Below are 18,639 nucleotides of genomic sequence, written 5' to 3'. Positions count from 1 at the left end.
ACTGTGTTCTATAATGAGAAAGGTTCATACTGTGCTGTGTGAGATGGTCAAATAGCCATTCCGAACTGTACACTTTCTCTTCTGCCAAACTTTTCTTAACCTGAAATTTGAAAATGAACATACAGTTTCACATAAAGAAACTGACCAGGTACCATAAAGTTTTAGATATGAGAATCAGCCTGGCATGTATTAATTCCAGGTGCCGTATACAACAAAATTAATTTGTATTAGGGAAATAAAGCTAAAGCCTAGATCTAGAGACAAGTTAACTGAAGCAAGTTTGCAAAAGGAACACTTGTCTTCTTCCACCTCACCACTGGACAACCATATATGGAATACTGGGGCCCTCTTGAACAATGTAGACAGGGACATGTGGCAGTGGGGAGCGTGTGACAATCACAGACATTTGCCACACACAATCCTATGTAGGTTTACTCTAAAATAATGGTGAATTGTGTGTGAGGGAGAAGGAAACTCAGACTCCTTCAAGGAGTCAAGATAAAGAAATAATTAAATCAGGCTGCTAGTAACTGAGGGATAGAGCCATGGCAGTGTTACATAATAGTTTGAGTGGTGAAGAAGGATTCCAGGAGACTAGGATTGAAATCCCCATTCAGCCATGGAAACCCAGATGGCAAGACACATTCTCTTAGCCTGAGAGGAAGGCCATGGCAAGCCCTCTCTGAATATATTTTGTCAGGAAAACCCTGTAAAAGGGTTGCCATAAATTGGAGTTGCCTTGAAGGCCCATTAATAATATAACAAGAGTTTTCTTCTTTGAGGAGCAGTTTTTAACAAGCATAAATCCAGCACAGTTATTTATTTATTATCCTGCTTTTCTCCCAATATGGGACTGAGAATAGCATACAATGTACAGCCAGCCTTCAATATCAGTGGGGGTTCAGTTCTGGATATTAAACATCATGGGACCCCAAGTTGCATTTTCATCAATGGGCACATGCAAGTGGCTGTGTCAGCACATCACCATTGACAATAATGAGGTGCGGTCATCTGCAGATGCTCCAATCTGTGGGTAGCTAACCTGCAGATATGGAGGGCCACCATAAATTAAAATAAAATCTCAAACACAATGTGGTAAAACATTTAAAAATCATTAAACAATCAGTCTGATTACATTAATTTCAAAACATTAAATTAAATGCATTCAATACATACAGTTTTACATACAGAATTTTTTTTAAAATAGCACATCCTTCTAGCCCAAACTGTTAAAGGCTGAAGGCCTGTTTCAATAAGACGGTCTTTGCCTGCTGGTGAAAAAGCAGAGAAGGAGCCAATTGAGCCTTCCTTGGGAGGGAGCCTAGGAGCAGCTTCTAAGAAGGCTCTCTCCTGTGTCCTCCTCAGATGAGCCTGTGAGAGTAGGACAGAACAAAAGCCTTCCCTTGAAAATTGCGAGATTTGGAGAGGCTCGTATAGGGAGAGATATGCTCTCAGATAGTTTGGACCTAAGCCATGTAGGACTTTAGAGGACCCAGGAGAAGGAGGACCCAGAAGATGCTCTTCTTTCAGTCCCATCACTTTCACAATTATGGTTGCTGGGTGCTTGAATAAGTCCTTGGTGGCTGCCCCTAAGTTCTGGAACTCCTTCTCTTGGGTGGCTTTAATGGCTCCATCCTTCCTTTCTGTTGACAGTCAAAGACGTTCATTTTATTCTGACAGACTTTTAGTGTCTGAAGGTTTTTAAGGAAAAGGTTTTTAAAGGGGTGCTGTATTGTTTTAAATTATACTGTTTTAACCGCTTTTTTCATTTTAAGTTTATGAATTACATTTTTAAAATATTGCTAATATTTTAATTGTTTAACTGGCACAGCACCTACTGCTTTAAGGCTTACATTTCTCACAGATGGGGCAGAGAATGATGAAGTGCATTTTAAAAATTGAATCAAAACCCAAGTATTGTTGGTGCATATTAATCAACAGGTTTTGTTTAATTTTTATGACAGTTTAATTGACTTATACTCTTCCATTCAAAATTTTAAAGAGTAATATAACTTCTTAGCAATATAAAGAAAAAACAGTAATAAAGAAAAGTTGCATTAAAATCACAAAAGCAGCGATAGGAAAAAATGGACTTTGTAAATAAAGTGTGATCAAATTCATAATCTTTGATGATTTTTTTGTTGAGGTGTTGGCAACTGGCATGGCTGAAGTAGATGTACTTACCCTTCACTTTTCTTAAAGAGGTTTCCAGTTCTCTCTGTGCCATATTGCTTATTACCTTGCAACTGATGCATGCTGTACCTTACTGGTTTGCAAATAGAATTCTGTTGGGAAACCAAATAATCATCACCAGCACAATAATATTTATTTAATAGATCATCTGGCAGCATATTTTCTCAAGTACAATTCCAAGAATAGACAGTGGTAAAAAAAAAAGTCTAAGCCCCAAGGAAACACATCCTTAAGATTATTCCAAAGAGCTACTGAACCAAAGAATTGGACATAGCTGCAACATCCCTTACAGCCTCTGCTTGAATACCTCCGGCAAAGGAGAGCACGGCACTAAGGTAAAGCTTGGAATTGTAGCTGGAAAAACTAATGTTACTGTTGGGAGCTGATTTGGTGGTTGTTACTCATAAGTTGTGCTACAGGTTACTAACATGTTAATGTTAACTGATTTTAAAACAAAACATGTTAAAAATCCAAGAAAAGCCCAGATAACCGCTAAAAGAAATATTTTGAAGTATAGAATAAATGTCATCCCTTATGCAACTCCCCAGTAGGTACCTTCTTCTCATTAAATAGTAATGCATGACAACACTATTTTAAAATCTTACTCCCAAACACTGAGTCTGTTCCAGCTTCAAAGAGTTTTAACTGCTGGAAGTTCCCCTTAATGTTTAGCTGAAAGGTAAAGGTAGTCCCTTGACATGAACGTCTAGTCGTAACCAACTGTAGGGGGGCAGTGCTCATCTCCGTTTCTAAGCCGAAGAGCCAGCATTGTCTGAGGACTGCTCTGATGGTCATGTGGCCAGCATGACTGCACTGGATGCTGTTACCTTCCCACTGAGAAATGGTACCTATCTATCTACTTGCATTTGCATGCTTTTGAACTGCTAGATTGGCAGAAGCTCGGACTAGTGACAGGAGCTCACCCCATCATACAGCACTGGTGCCTTGAACTGCCAACCTTCCGATCATCAGAGCTGGCATCTTAACCACTAAGAAGTTTATCGCATGGGGGTTAAACCACTCCCCAGCGCATTCTAACGGGGGCGAGCGGGGGCGCGCACGGAATGCGATGGGCACCGGATGGGGCCCAAAACGCGACTTTATCGCACGGGGGGGCGCCGCCGCCGCCGCCCGACTTCATTGTAGTTTCCAGTGGTTCTCATTCTATTCTCTGAAGCAACAGAGGAACAACTCTCACCCGTCTTCCACATGACAGCCTTTCAGATATTTGAAGACTGAAACCATGCATCACATTATCTTCTCTTCTCCTTCCCATTGACTAATGGTTTTTAAGACATTTTTGGCCAAAGTCCAGCACACTTGCTAAGAAACCTCTACCCTACAACTGCAACTGGACTCCTTGTAGCAGTGCTTCTTACATTGTACAGAGATCGCCTGCTTATTGCAGATTAGACTGGTTCTGCTGGTTTCTTCTCATGTGCTACACTGTTTCTTCAGTGCTCCAGAGAGATGAAGTGGGAAGAAGCTGCTGACAGTTGTTATCATGAATCCTTCAGAAAAATATTAGATTCTTCTCTGCAGTGGGAAGTTTGGTTTCTTAGGCTACTACTAGTTTCTGCCCCTAAAGTAGCATCATACACAAAGCAAGAACTGCACTTTAGAACATGATATATTATCACTCTCCAGTGGTACAGAAGTGTAGTTATGGGGAGAGGGAGATGAGGGCTGCCCTGCCCAAATAAGAATTTTGCTTGCTCACGTGCAATTTTAACTTTAGTCCCTAAATTTCTAGCATTGTAGAGAGTGAGATATTGAATATCATTCACATATAGAACTCTCACATTTTCTGTGTTTGCATTCACTTGGTAACTTTGCTTTTCCCCTTAATTTGGATGCATAAACTGTGTATCTAAAATCTCAACTGAAGTTACTTTAATACTAGAAATTTGGAACTAAAGAAACATTTCATGGGGGTTGATGATGCAGAATTCTTCTTTGGGGTGCAATTCCCTCTTTTGGCCTCCCCCCTGCAATAGCTACACCTCTGTGTTTCCCCTTCTCAGATGCTGTGAAGGATCAATCTGAAATACTCCAACAGGCACCAGCTAACATTTCTGCTGGGCTGTCCCCTAACTCTTCCCTAGGCAAAATAATGTGCACTCCCTCACTACATTTACCTCTTTGGGCTCCAACTGCAGTGCTGCTTTCAGCTGATCACGAAGGGAGCACAGCTGCTTCTTCTCCTCTTCCTGCTTTGCTTTCATCTGAAAGGCATGACACCAAATGAAACATTCCATATCTCTGCTGCAAAATCCCTGTCATAGGCATTTTGATTCAGCAGTGTACTCACACTACTGAAGATGTGGATTGCTCCAGCACTTTAAAAAAGATGCAGTAAGGGACCTGTGTCAAATGCACTGGTTAAGTGGGTTTTTCCACAGCCCCCTGCAAAAGGTGCCAGGTGCATTCATGGCCAGTCTGAACGTCGCAGAAATAACTTGGTTTCACACCAGGTTATTTCCATAGTGTGAATGGGGCCTTACATTCCAGGAGACTTCTAAGAGAGGTAACTAGTCTTTCTTTTTGCTAGAAAAAGGATGACCCAGGGAATATAGAGAGCTCAAAGACTGCGGGGCGGGGGGGAGCCTTGGAAGATTGTATATGGCTGCAGGCTACAGGCTACACTTTGCCTACTTATGATTTAGTGTGTGGTCCAGGTAAGCAGCCTATGAATTTAATAACACATACTTACACATTGAAGCTCAGGAATAAGATTTTCAATAAATTGTTTGTGCTTCTCTGTTGCCTTTAAACATGCCTGGAAAAAACTGGCAGAAAAAAAAAGAAGGCGGAACAAATATAGAAAATATTTCCACTTCAGTTTAGAGATGGGCAGATTAAAAGAAGGGGGAAAGAGTTAAAATGTTAGATTGATGATTAAATACTTTTTTAAAAATCTAATACAAATACTCTGAAAGGTGGGTTTTAAAAGGTGGATTTTATCCTCACAACAACCCTATGAAACCGCTCAAGTAGGAGATCATGAATGACCCATGGCCATCCAGGGGAATTTATGGCTGTGTGGGAACTTGAACCTGGAACTTCCAAACTCCAGTCCCCTAATGTAAAATCTTTATTTTACATTAAATAAACAAATTTCAGAATCAAATTTGTACCACTTTTCTGTTTATAGAAATCTGTCTTCTGGTTTAATAAACCAGATTTCCAATTATTCCTTCTTTTTCATTGTAATTTTCCAGAGTAACTTAAATTAATCAAATCTTCCTAAGGACTTCATCACAGGAGGCAGGTAAATCATAACACCAGGATAATGGTGTCTTTGGATGGGGCTTATCATATGATGTCCTCCCACTTCTGCTGGGCTCCTGAGGGAGACTGTTTGGACAGCATTTTTATTTTCCCACAAATGTAAAAACCTGTTAAAGACCTCCTTTCCTGCTACTGTTCCACTACCATCTCCAGGGCAATAGTTCCATTCCACTAGTGCAGATTTTGAGTGGTCAGAGGGTGGTCAGTGGGCCTGCTTTGAGAGTGGCTTAATTGCCCTTTGCTTACTAATGATCAGAGAAGAAGTAAAACGGGTAAACATTTCAATTTGATTTCCTTACAATTGGCAAGGTAACTGAAAAAGTTTTAAACTGCTGTTTTCTCCTTCCTTAGGAAGAAAATACTGTAGATTGGCAAATGACTGCCATCCCCACTCCCCAAACTGGGACATGTCAGAGTAGTCAAACCTTTGCTCACTGCCCCCCCATCTCACCTCATAGCCCTGTTCTGGAATATATATCTTTCTCCTTCTCCTTCTCCTTCTCCTTCTCCCTCTCACCCCACGCACCGGAAATATAAGTGGGAAAGAGACCAACAGTTTAAAAAATCATTTATTTCATTAACTCTCAGGCCTCTTTCTTCGGTTTTCTTCTAGCTTCAAACTTGATTAATCACTATCTAATGAAAGCCAGCAATCAGGATACATCAGACTAGCTGCTGGCTTTCATCCAACAGTGGACCTTAGTACACTACCAAAAAAGATGGGAACATAGCAATATGCTCCCGTCAATATTGCACAATAATGCTAAGATTTTCACACGATGTCTCATGGCATTGCAGTTATTAAGTGATTATCCTGTGGATAAAGAGGTATTCTAGTTAGGGATGCCATATCCTGCCTGTAGGTGGGGCAATCCCGCTTTTGGCGGGGCCAGCCCAGTTCCGGTCCGGTTTTGCGCCAAAACCGGGACTGCCCTGCCCGCGCGTGCCTTCTTTGTGGCCGCGGGGTCCTCCAAGGCCTTGCTGAGGCCTGGGAGGGCTCTCTGCGGTCAGAACTCCGGCCGCGGAGACGTTCCCTCCCGGGCCCCGGCGAGGCCTTGGAGGCGGCTGCAGGGTCCTCCAAAGCCTCGCTGAGGCCTGGGAGGGCTCTCCGCGGTTGGAGCTCCGGCTGCGGAGACGCTCCCTCCCGGGCCCCGGCGAGGCCTACATATCAAAATGTAGGACTTTTTTTTAAAAAAAAAATCCTACATTTTAATATGTTGTCCTACATTCCCCCCGGTTTGGAGGTCTTCGCTTATGGCAACCCTAATTCTAGTGCCCCTTTTTATTCACAGGATTTTCCTCAAAAGCCAACCAATCTCTCTGGAACTATTCTTAAGTAAGGAAACCTGTAACCTAAATCTTATTACTAAGTCTTGAGGGACAAAGCAATTTTACAGAATTCTAAATCAGCTAGGCCTTAGACAAAGATCCAATGGAGTAACATAACATTTGTCACATCTTTAGCATCATAGCTTTAAAGCAAGAGGCTGTCATTATTATACTAGAGATTTCTGCTGGCAGAAGAATCCTGGAATATTCTAGGATAAGAATGCCCCAAATATTTCTACAGATTAATATCCACACAAACACAACGCAGATGAAAGGTGCCCCCACAAAACAGGGTGAAATGATTTTTCCCCTTTAAAAAGGAAGGAAAGATGTGCATTAGACAAGGGTAATACATACTGAAATATGACCTTGATGGGAAGCTGACATACATAATGAAAAATAAATGAATACAATAAAGTAGGCTCACATCTGCAAAAACCCATAATCTTTAAACTGCTTTATTTACTGTGTTCTAAATAAAACTGGAAGGAATAAAAGTATAAAGAATGGATTGCACTTACTTGAATTGGGAGTTGCAGTGATTTATGTTGTTCTGCAGCAAGTCAACTCCTTTCTTGGTTTTAATTTCATTCACTTTAATTAGATACTGCAGGGAAAGGAAAAACAGTTAACTTGCTGAGTTACAGTTTTGTTTCTTGACTTATCTTCTGTCCTTGACAGCTAAAGTATGTTTGGCAATGATTAGTTATGCTTCCAACAAAACATATTATTCCAGATTATACATTTAATTAGAACCTGGTAATATTTTTGGTAGACTACATCTTTCATTACCATCATAATTGATCTACTGCAAGAGCTATAAAATCATCAGAATTAATTATATTTCATGAGTTACAAAATAAAGCAAACGTTCTTTGAAGATGGTGCAATACTTTGGTAAGCCTATTCTTTTATTCTTATCTTTCAGTTGCTATAAATACTCAATTTCTGATGTTAACATACTTATTTCATCATTCACTATGATGGACTAAATTTTTCAGTGAATTGTGGAATGGACATTCTTTTTCTATATTGTAGTCTATATTCAAAACCACCTCTGAGAATTCTTTCTTTCAAAAAAATATGAAATTCATGGGGTCACCATAAGCTGCCAGGTGATTTAAAAGCACATATGTGCTTGTGCACACATATACAAAGTTATCTGCTAGAGAGCTCCAAAGTCGCACCAACTACAAATCCCAGGATTCCACAAGATGCATCAATGACAATTAAAGTATAATTATAGTTCTATAGTTGCCTACTGTGAAAGGGTCCCAGTGTAATGAATGAGTGGGAACCCCGAAGAAAATGAGGGAGAGTGCAATGCATGATAAAATGGTGATTTGGCACACTAAACAGGGAAAAGGGAAGATCACAAATTCAGCATTAACAGAATGTAACAGGACCAGAGTAAAACAAGGACAATCAGTTGATAAGGACTATGAAAACAGTCCTGATGAACAACAAGAAAGAACAACATAGACTGGAATGTGAAAACAAGGAAACAGACGTAAATGTGTACTGCAAAACCAGAAAGGAGAAGAAAAAAAAGACTGAAAGACCCTATAAAAGGTTGTTGGAATTTCCCTAAAAGTGTGTCTCCGAATCAGCTGCAAGAGAACACCCATCGCCCCTTTGAGAGGCTTGATCCTCCTTTTCGAGAGGGGTTAGTGTGTGTGAGTATAGTATGCCTGTGTGAGTTTGTGTGTGCTTTTGGTACCAAAGCATGCTGTATATATGTATATATGTATAAATGTTTAATAAATGTTACATGCATAGTGATTAAAATCAAAATTTGGTGTCCCTGTTTCTGTGTCAGCCCTGTTGGGGGATTCTCTCTTGGGTATCTCCACTACACGTTTTCAGACAAAAATGGTTGGCCTATACCATTCAGGTCATGACACCAAGGCATGGCAAATGGTTTCCATGGGAGAAGAGAAAGGAGTGAGGAACTGATTTTGTCTTTTCCCCCTTCCCCACTGCTCCCAGGATCAACTCTCATGCTGTTCTAGGTCCCCTGAAGCTTCTAATAGTAGCTTTTCAGGGAACTAGAACAGGAAGAACTCTCTGCCTCTTCCTCCAGCACCTTTAGAACCCTGCTGAACACATTTATGGATCCAAACTAAAATGCCCTACATTAGTTCAGGCTTAAAATGTTTTATTTATTTATATATTTACTTGGTTTAAATATTTCAAGGTATCCTCCCATTGTAGAATATCCCTCCACTCCAGACTGGATGGGGTATCATATAAATCTGTTTCCTACCCCGATGTCCTGGGACTGGAGGTGTTTCCAGACCAGGCTCACAAAACAACCCACATTCCCTGCAGTTTTAGTTGACCCTAGCCACGTTGCAGTGGGTTGCCTTTTGTGTATAAATTGCAAAAAATGTTTTTGTGCGTTTATAGCAGATAGTGCGGATTTTCTGTACCATCTTCTAAATAAATATTGTGTACAACATTCAGGTCTCTGCACCCACTGAAATCCTGGGATTTCTACTTTCCTGAGGCACTTACTGGTCTACAGTAGAAAATTCTAAGTGATCTCATCAAACTACAAATCCTAGGATGAAGCCAGTTAAAGTGGAATCAAAGTTCAATGGGCCTTTAGTATTCATTGAGGTTTGGTTCCAGGATCCCTCGTGGATACCAAAATCTGTGGATGCTCGAGTCCCATTAAATACAATGGCATAGGAAAATTGTGTCCCTTTATGTAAAGTAGCAAAATCAAGCTTTTTTTGGAATATTTTCAAGCCATTAATGGTCGAATCCGTGGATAAAGAATCCGTGGATACGTAGTCTGACTGTGCTAAAATGGTATATTGTGAAGGAACCCACCAATGGCCAAAGCAAGCAAAACACACATGTAAACACCTTTGCACTGATCTTTTGCGCTGAGCCCTGGCACCAACTGGGCAGAGGGCAGACACCCAGGCTTTAAAATCACCTTATGCACAGGGGAAAATCCTCCTTCAGCCCTCTTGCCTGGAGACTTGTTACCCTACCTAGATACCTGAGACCTCAATTGGCATCCCAAGATGAGGAAACTCTCTTCCAGATTGACAGTCACTAGTGCAAGAATGGACAGCATTATGCAGTTTTCACCACTCAAAAGATAATAAAATAATAATAAAATTTATTTGTATCCCGCCCCTCTGAGAACAATCGGGGCGGCTAACAAGTTAAAAATATACAACATATCAAATCCCTGGTATCCTCCCCCCCTTAAAAAGGTATTAAATCTAACAAAGAATTAAAACCATACAGGTTAAAACTGACCGAAGGGTCAAGCAACAAAACAATACAACAGAACAATAATCAATACAACAGTGATCAATGGGAGCAGTAGTATCTCTTTATGGGAGTTTCCTGAAGATGATTTCATGTACAAGGAAAAAAAAAAAAGGACTGAAAAACCAGGAGGAAAGCAAGCAGGTTACAAACAGAAGACAACGTTGGAATTCCCCAATAAAAGTTTACGAACAGGGCAAGGCAACTGCAAAATAAAAGCCTCATCTAAAACCAGTGTGGGAGAGAGACTCCTCTACGGAAGTCCTTTGTGTCAGCTCATTTTATAAGTTCCTTTTTTGTGAACTGAAACTAGAACGCGCCTCCTTTCTGTTACTTGCGACAACTCTCTCTTGCAATTTTGCCTCTCCTTAGTCCATTACATAAGAACCTTTCTGGTATCAAAGGTGCGTTACAGATGGGCCCGTGAGGCGCCGTCATTGCACCGTCATTAAGCGTGAGGGGCAGTGCTTCCTGAAGCGCCTTGCCACTCGCGTGTAATGACTACGTCAAAATGGCGGCGGCCATGCCACACGGCTGCCCCCATTTTGACGTAGCGGACGCTTTGCATCCGCACTTCACACGGCAGAAGTGACACCGCGAGTGCATGACTAGCACCTCGCGGTGTCTCTTCCGGGGCCGAGGAAGGAGCGTGATTTTCGCGCTCCTTCTTTGCTGTGTCTGGAAACCACGCGGTTTGGATGCTGCGGTTCCCGGACGCAGCAACCAGCAGCGGCGCGAGACTGCCCCTTCTGGGCTGTCTGTAACGCACCAAACTCTCTTCCACAAAGAGAAGTAGACTGCATGAGTATCATTACATGAAACCATGCAGTTTGCTCACATGGATTGAAATACACATAAGAAGCTGTCAGATGGGAAGAAGCACTTTGCCGTCTGCCTCACCTCACACATGTGTAATTGGAACATCCTTCGTTCCTTTTCCATCTCCTCAGCAATCTCTCCTCCCACAACCTCTGTGCGCACCATTCCATACTGTTTCGCCAGCTCCCGCTTTTCTTTCTCTATCTTTGCACTTAAATAGGGAATAAGAAAGTGTTTATTTGTGTGCAACAGTATTGTATTAGTAACAGCTAAATTAAAGCTAGCTTAAAGAGAAGGAGTATGACCAGGCCAACTTACAGTTTGCTCTCATAGTCCTTCCAGGCTTTCTCAAAGGGCTTTTTAAAGTCCTATTAAGAGACCAAGCAACCATGATAAATCTCATATTTATTCATTCTTTTCTGTGCTGGTACTTTTGAAGGTTTCCTGTGTATCTTATACATCAATAACTGTTCTGCTGTTCTATATGAGAAAAAAAGACAACCTATATTTTTCACATTTGTTATTTTTATGAATTTTATAATTCAACTCATTTAACTTTATCTTTAGGTATTGACTGTATTTTCAATTTTAATAGAAAAATTAGCTATTTTTCTCCTTTTATACCATCTGCACTGATGTGTGTCTAACAAACTCTAGGAAGAGTTTTGTGGCACATTAAAGTTTAACAATTTTTTGACATGTTTTCATGTATTTATTTTTAGCCCTCTTTATCATATGTAAAACTGGTAACTGCTGTACCAAACTAATATAGCTATACTCATCAATGCAGGTTGAGTATCTCATATCCAAAATTCCAAAATCGAAAGAATTCAAAGTTTTTGAGCTACAAGACAATTAGTGTTAAGTCCCTGTAATTATTATTAAAACCATAACTAAACATACATAACCATAACCAAACATACATTATTAAATCCATAACCAAACCATACATAAATACACATGCATTAAACAAAATAAAGCAAATTAAACTATAGAGAAGGAAAACACTGGACATATGAGACCAGCTGCCTTATACTTAAATCAAATCTTAACTTCTCCATGGTCTCAAGCCAAGACAACTTGCACCTGATCCTTTTACCTGGAAACTGTGGGATGCAAACTTGAAACTACTGGTATGAAAAGCTTGTATTTTGTGCTATAACTCACCCTGCGAAATGTTGTGTTGATAACAAGACTGATCCAAAAAGAACAAACCTACTATCAAGTACAGAAATAAGACTCACAGTGGTTTACAGAATAGGAGTTTATTGACAGTAGAAGTAAAACAGAAAGCCAGCATAGCATAGTGGCTTGAGTACTGGGCTAGGACACTGGGAGAACAGAATTCAAATCCCCACTTAGCCACAGATACTCACCAGATGCCCCTAGGAAAAAGCACACCCTCTCATCCTCAGAGGAAGACAAGGGCTAACTCCCTCTGAACAAATTCAGCCAAGAAAACCCTATAATAAGGTCAATTTAGGGTCACCATAGGTCAGAAATGACTTGAAGGCACACACAACAAGAAGTAGAACACTATCTCTCATTTCAATATAATCACAGAAGAGAGAACTAAAACTTATTAAACACCTGCTCACCCCTTTGAAATCTCCTTTGATCAGTGAGTCCAAGGAAAAGTGAATGTTGTGATATAAACTCAGCAACTAAAAAAATAATAATAAAGAATAAGTTCAGTATATGACTTGCACCAGACAGTATAACATATGGTTGTATGATCATTATTCCATCATATTTCCATGAACAGAAGAAACTTCAAGACATCCTGTTGAGGACATGTTTCATTAAGAGAAGAGAATACTACAGATTTAGGACTTCTCTAAAAACCTAGATTAAAAGATGAATGATGACTCCAAAAGGATTTCTCCTAATGCAACCAATCAAAAGATGCTGTGTAGCTGGTCTATCATTCCTTTTTTAATGGATGTTCTGTAGGTTTTTTTTTTGGGGGGGGGGGGGATGGGAGAAGCAGTACAAAGCACCTGAAGTGCTAAGAAATTAAAGACCACCATGTTCTCTGGGCTATCCTTTCATGATAGAATCCCATGAACGTTTCAGGGTGATGCATAATAGAAGTTTATTCCAGAATCACCTGCAGATTCTGCAGGTATGTTGGGAATGTAGAAGCACAGAGACACGGAGAGATTGGAAGTGCTAGTCTCATAACAACATGAGTATACTATCTTGTAATCTTATGTCATTTCCTTAGCCAAATCCAAAGCTTTTTCAGATGGAACAAACTGACTGCTCTTTTGCAAAAGAGGCATTAACACCATATATTATATAGCTTAATTTATTTGATACAGCAAAATATTGAAGGAATCCAACATATAAAGTTGCCATTGCAGATAAGAGAAATAGACACAAAGAGCATCCGTTCCAGTCCTTTACTGCAGCCTCTGTGTTCCAACAGCTGCGTAGTTCAATCTATTCCATCAAAACAACAGTCTGCACAATAGGATTACTCTGCAGATAATACTAGTTTATGCTGTGAGGCAATTCACGTTCTGCTCAGAAGACAACACAGCCTTATAGTTGGTAGCCAGTATCATCTCTCCAACCTTAAATATAATAATATGCATATAGTATCCTATCATCCCCATCCATGTGCCATATACAATACATGCATCCTGTTTCTGACTGCCACAAAATTATTTAATGTTCCATTGGAAGTGCAGGTAGCGACATGTAACTCGGGTAAAACTTCATGCATTTGATGAATTTAGACATGAAAACCCATGCTATAATCAAAATAAAAGACAAGTATAAACCTAATCCCTTTGGGAAAAATATTTCTTATTGTAACTAGTGTTTCCAGGTGCCCCTTATTAAAAGGGACATTCTTTATTTGAGGTCTGGAAAACGTGTCCCTTATAGGACTGGCAGGTGTCCCTTATTATAAGAGATGTCCCCCATTTGAGCGCTGGAAAGCATTTCCTCCTATATAGACTGAACAAGATGCAAAAAAAACCCCCCCAAAAACACCCCACGTATTTTTGGGTGTGAGCCTTCCATATGATGGACATGTACACATTTATGAAAGTGGACAATATGTCAATAGAAGAATCAATACTTTCATTTGGTATTTAGATAGGCTACAAACTTGTTAATAGTGACTTCATGATTTTCAACCCTACTTGACATGAATTTCAACTGTATATTATTGCTGTTTTGAAAACCTGGCAACACTAACTATAAAGTACTTAAAAATGGGAAAATCAAATTTCATAATGAAATAAAATATATTAACAAAACACAAGATAAAGATACATTAATAAAAGACAATTAATTAAACACATGGCAATTTTATCTCAAAAAATTGAAATGCGGTGGGATGCAGTGACATCACTAGGGTTGGTATCACCCTGTGCGGTAGTGTCACCCCCCCATTGACCTCCTCCCATTTCACAGCATATAGAGTCCTTGGTAATGCTTTTTTGTACTAATGTTATTCGTAAATTGTAATTCCCATGTACCACTGAATGTAATGCTAATAGTTCTGACAAACTAGCAAAATTAAAATTGTAAAATCAAATTACAAAAACATATGCACATCATAAATATATTTACATATACACAGTGAAGATGTGGTTAAAATGTGATGTTAAAGTAAATTTAAAAAGAATAAAACTTTTAAAAAATTCCCACCATCCCACCATCTCTTAAAGCATTTTAAAAGGAAGCAGATGGATGCCACAGCCTGCTTCTGCCAAAATGTAGGTGTTTGAGGTGCAGTGGTGTCACACACCCCTTTAGGGTGTAACCTGGTCCAGTGCACACACGCACACACACCCCGGTGACACCACTGGTGGGATTCAGGCCTTTTAGAATATTTTCATGGCTACATTTCTATACTCATTGATTGGCTCGGGTCCCATATTGGAAGAAATCAAACAAGAAATTTTTTTAAGGCCCTATAAATCATCCACTGTGAAAGAAATGGGAAAGTGAGTCATCTATCCAGAGCATGGAAATTACTTTGGGGGTTATAATTCCAAGAATATCTGGACTGCAAATCCTCCAACCCACATAGCCATTCTGGCTGTGATATTCTGCGAGTTTAATCTTAATAAGTAACTTTTCCAAGCTCTGTTCCTATAGGCATTTGGGTAGATGAGTGGAAAAGTTTATACCAGGCTCTTGACAGCTCCCAGCAGCTCCCGTGAAAATGAAGCAAAGGTGATAAAACCTTCAGCCAACTTCTCATCGCTGTTGTTGCAAAAATTTTCTGAAAACTTCTCTTGGGCAGCAATATGAGCTTCTAAGTGGCCAATGAGATCTACAGGGAGGAAATGCTATTTGAGCATTAATGCACATCTCTTTTTGAAACAAATAAAATAAGCCCTAAAAGTATAAAACAGTAGGCTGCCTGTTGAACTAGAAAGGATGTTATGTTAAAGCATAACATATCAAATCAGATGTAAGTGCCACCGAGTTCAAAGGGACTTATTCTCATAGAATTGGCATAGAAAGGTTACTTTTAAAACTACAGTTTCCAGAATCCCCTGTGAGCTTGAGGGATTCTGGGAGCTGTAGTTTGGAGAGAAAAAACCCTCCCAAGGTCTGAAATAGCTTAGGATGCAATTGCTCTCTTTGAGCAAGAACTGATTCAGGGGCAATGCTTGTGTTATCTATGTTCAACTCCAAGGCAGCTTCTGTATCCTTTGATAAATCCTTTGATAAATAGATGTTAGCCACCTTGGGTCCCACTTTGGGAGAAAGATGGGATAAAAATAAATAAATAATACATTGTGTGACATTAGCTCTTCCAACATAGAAGTATGGTCAGAAGGTACATCTATATATATATATATATATATATAGGTGATTTGTGTGTAGCTGTACACAAATTTTGCTTCTCATTTATTTGATAATTGCAAAATATTACTTCGTCCATTTCTTTCCTTGTCTCATGATGCTTTCATCTTATGTCTTTCATGCTAGGCTCTGGTTGGCAGATACTGAGGTTTTAGGATTTTGTTTTGTTTTGTTAAAGTCAGTTCTATAAGCCCTGTTCAAAGCAACCCTTAAAAGGTACAGGAATCCTTTGAGTCTTCCTGATCTCTCCATACCGCACACCCCTTTCTGTTATAACCAGTCGTACTCTAACCTTGCCCAGTTGTGTGTTCTGCTTTCACTGCTTTCCTCAATTTTTGCAGAACAGTTCGATCTGAATCCAAGGCCTAAAATCATGGGGGAGAAAGAGAAAAGAGGTCTTAAGCATGTGTTCTGCTCCCTTCTCCTCCAATTTAAAAAAAAAATGACATAGAATGCTCATATACAGTTATATTAGAATCTACTAGGAGCAAAACAAATTTCAAGTTGCACTGGTGACTGTATCTAGAAGAAATGGCTATTTCTCTATTTTTTCATAAATGATGGTTGGCTTCAATGCCATGCCCTAGCTTTCTCCTTTCCACCACCCTTAATTGTTTTGTCTACTATAAAGACTGAAAAAGAGTTCTGGATAACTCAAAAGCTTGCCCACTATTTTATGGGGTTTTAAAAATCCCAATAAAGGCATTAAACTACTGTGGCTTTTGAGTAACAACAAGCTATGATATTTATCTATTATTTTAAGATCCTAAATGCAAGCCAGCTTGGTGTATTGGCTTGAATGTTGGACTAGGACTCTGGGAGATCAGGATGCGAATATCTACTGGACCGCAGAAACTCACTGAATGACCTTGGGCAACTCACACTTTCTCAGCTTCCAAAGAAGGCAGTGGCAACCCCTCTCTGAACCAATCTTGCCATAAGTCAAGAAAAAACTTGAAGGCATACAACAGCAACTAAATAGTGATAATACAGGGTATGGCATGAGATACATTTCCACGAACCCAGTGTGTCATTAGGATTGGCATCACCCATTGCAGTACCTCATGGCATCACCCCCCCTCCCCAACTGAAAAACAGCACAGTATTAGCAACAAAAACAAATGTTGTTGCCTGAAACACTCCAAAAATGTTTTAGGTCCCAGCATGATGTTGCTGTTACTCATTGTGCAGGGTTAATCTACATACAATGCTTTCTAGTGGTATTAGAAACACATGGGTTATTATCTTCACATATTACAGTGGTTTCACTGCTGTTATTACAGCATCAACATTACTTGTCATTCTATGTTGTTCTCTCCAAGTTCCGGATGTTGCTTTGAATATTACTGCCTTTCACAATGACAGTTTGAATTCATGCAATATTTCCACTTCCTGATGTGACAGTCTTTTCTTTTCAGCCTAGAAACTATTAGTATTTCTGAAAGGTTTCCTGTTACTAGTTTTAATTTTATTTTTATACTCTCTCCTAAGCAATATTTACTATGTGTCATGGTCTGCTAATTGGTATTATGCAAAGCTTAATGAGGAATTCTGGCTGCCAGATAATTGTTCACAGAGAAAAAGATATACAGTGAATTTTAAAAGAGGAAATGACAAGGGAAGAAGGAAGTTACAATCCAAGGGAAATGAGAAGATGCCTCCAATTGCACTGCAAATATAGTTGCAAGCAACAAGACATGTATTTTGAAAAATGTCCTACAACAATGCATCATAAGAACTATTTTTCCTCACAAGAAAGCAATGGATACATCACAGAGCCAACAGTGTCTCTCCTGCACTCCAGGATGTGTCTTGTCAGAAGAAGTGACATTGGTTTGATGAGTAACACTTACTTACTCCCAGGATCTTAAAACTTGCCAGCAAAGTCTTCTACTAAGGGAAAGAACTTAAATTACAGTACTAAGTGATTGTATAGATAGCAGAGTAATGTAAATCATCAATGTCACATCTCAGGTGTAGGTCTTACTGATACTGTATATACAGTCTACCAGTACAGCCTTAATCAATTTGACCACATGAAAAAAGAAGGCAGATCTCATAGCTGTGAGAAAAGGGAATTTCAACAGGTGAAGCTTGCGTGATCAGCTACACCTGCTTAACTTTCTTCTTCTACACTACACAGCTATTATTAAAGGTGCAAGATCATTATCTTCTTTTTCGTAGGGCTGCCCTATCCTTTACCTGTATGTCTTTCACAATTACAAAGGAGGCCCTGCTCTGAAATCTTTCTGTTTCGGAGGTGAAATCCATCTGTCCAAAGTTTAAGACCACTAACTCACTAACCACAACACTCTTGCCAAACTTTTTTCCTTGGCTCTCTCTTAAACATATCCTTTCAGTCAATCAGAAAGGAAAGGAAGTACTGTCCATTAAGTAGGCCTATTTCCAGCTGTTTAAGTGGTTGAGTGTTTGTTTTTCTATTTGTTTTTCTTAATGTTTGTTTCTATTTATTTTTCTTAATGTTGTCCTCTCTAAATTTCTGTTTATTTTCTGTTAAGTCATATAGATATTATATAAATTGCTTTGAGCTTCCTCTTTTAAAGAAAAAAAAACAAGGTACAAATTATTAAATAACTTAAAAAGAAACGCTTCTCAGCTTGTTGCAACAATGGTAAGGTGAAAATTCCTGCTCTTCATTTCCATACATAGGGCAAGTAAGACTCCACAGCAAATTCTCCTATAGGATCCCAAATCCGAATCCGTTCAGCCTACACAAAACTGCTTCTCGCTTACCTCGTCTAGACTACACACCGTGCTCTTGCATTTGCCCATGTGGTTGGTAAAAGAAGAGGTTGTTGGAGAGCTCAGATCCTCTTGGGTCTGGGAGATAAACTCTTGGACAGAGATTAACTCAGGCAT

The 18,639-nt window shown here is 39.5% G+C and overlaps 1 protein-coding gene across 1 annotated transcript in view; it reads right to left on the bottom strand.

Annotated features, from left to right (window-relative positions):
• LOC149315820 (arf-GAP with SH3 domain, ANK repeat and PH domain-containing protein 1-like) overlaps positions 1-18,639 on the bottom strand; it is a 45,582-nt gene extending 26,943 nt beyond the window's left edge. Inside the window, exons 1-11 of the mRNA XM_089518275.1 lie at positions 18,514-18,639; positions 16,052-16,124; positions 15,075-15,220; positions 12,522-12,587; positions 11,242-11,291; positions 11,005-11,134; positions 7,335-7,420; positions 4,907-4,982; positions 4,332-4,418; positions 2,185-2,285; positions 31-100 (exon numbers count right to left, since the gene is read on the bottom strand). Of these exons, the coding sequence (XP_089374401.1) occupies positions 31-100; positions 2,185-2,285; positions 4,332-4,418; positions 4,907-4,982; positions 7,335-7,420; positions 11,005-11,134; positions 11,242-11,291; positions 12,522-12,587; positions 15,075-15,220; positions 16,052-16,124; positions 18,514-18,639 (1,011 nt within the window). The remainder of the gene's footprint in view (positions 1-30; positions 101-2,184; positions 2,286-4,331; positions 4,419-4,906; positions 4,983-7,334; positions 7,421-11,004; positions 11,135-11,241; positions 11,292-12,521; positions 12,588-15,074; positions 15,221-16,051; positions 16,125-18,513) is intronic.

The sequence above is a fragment of the Sceloporus occidentalis genome, unplaced genomic scaffold (assembly GCF_023333645.1).
Source record: "Sceloporus occidentalis isolate IW3139 unplaced genomic scaffold, rSceOcc1.0.p SCAF_3, whole genome shotgun sequence".
Classification (NCBI taxonomy): domain Eukaryota; kingdom Metazoa; phylum Chordata; class Lepidosauria; order Squamata; family Phrynosomatidae; genus Sceloporus; species Sceloporus occidentalis.
Note: the sequence above shows the minus strand (reverse complement) of the source record. Positions and strands in the feature narration are given on the sequence as shown.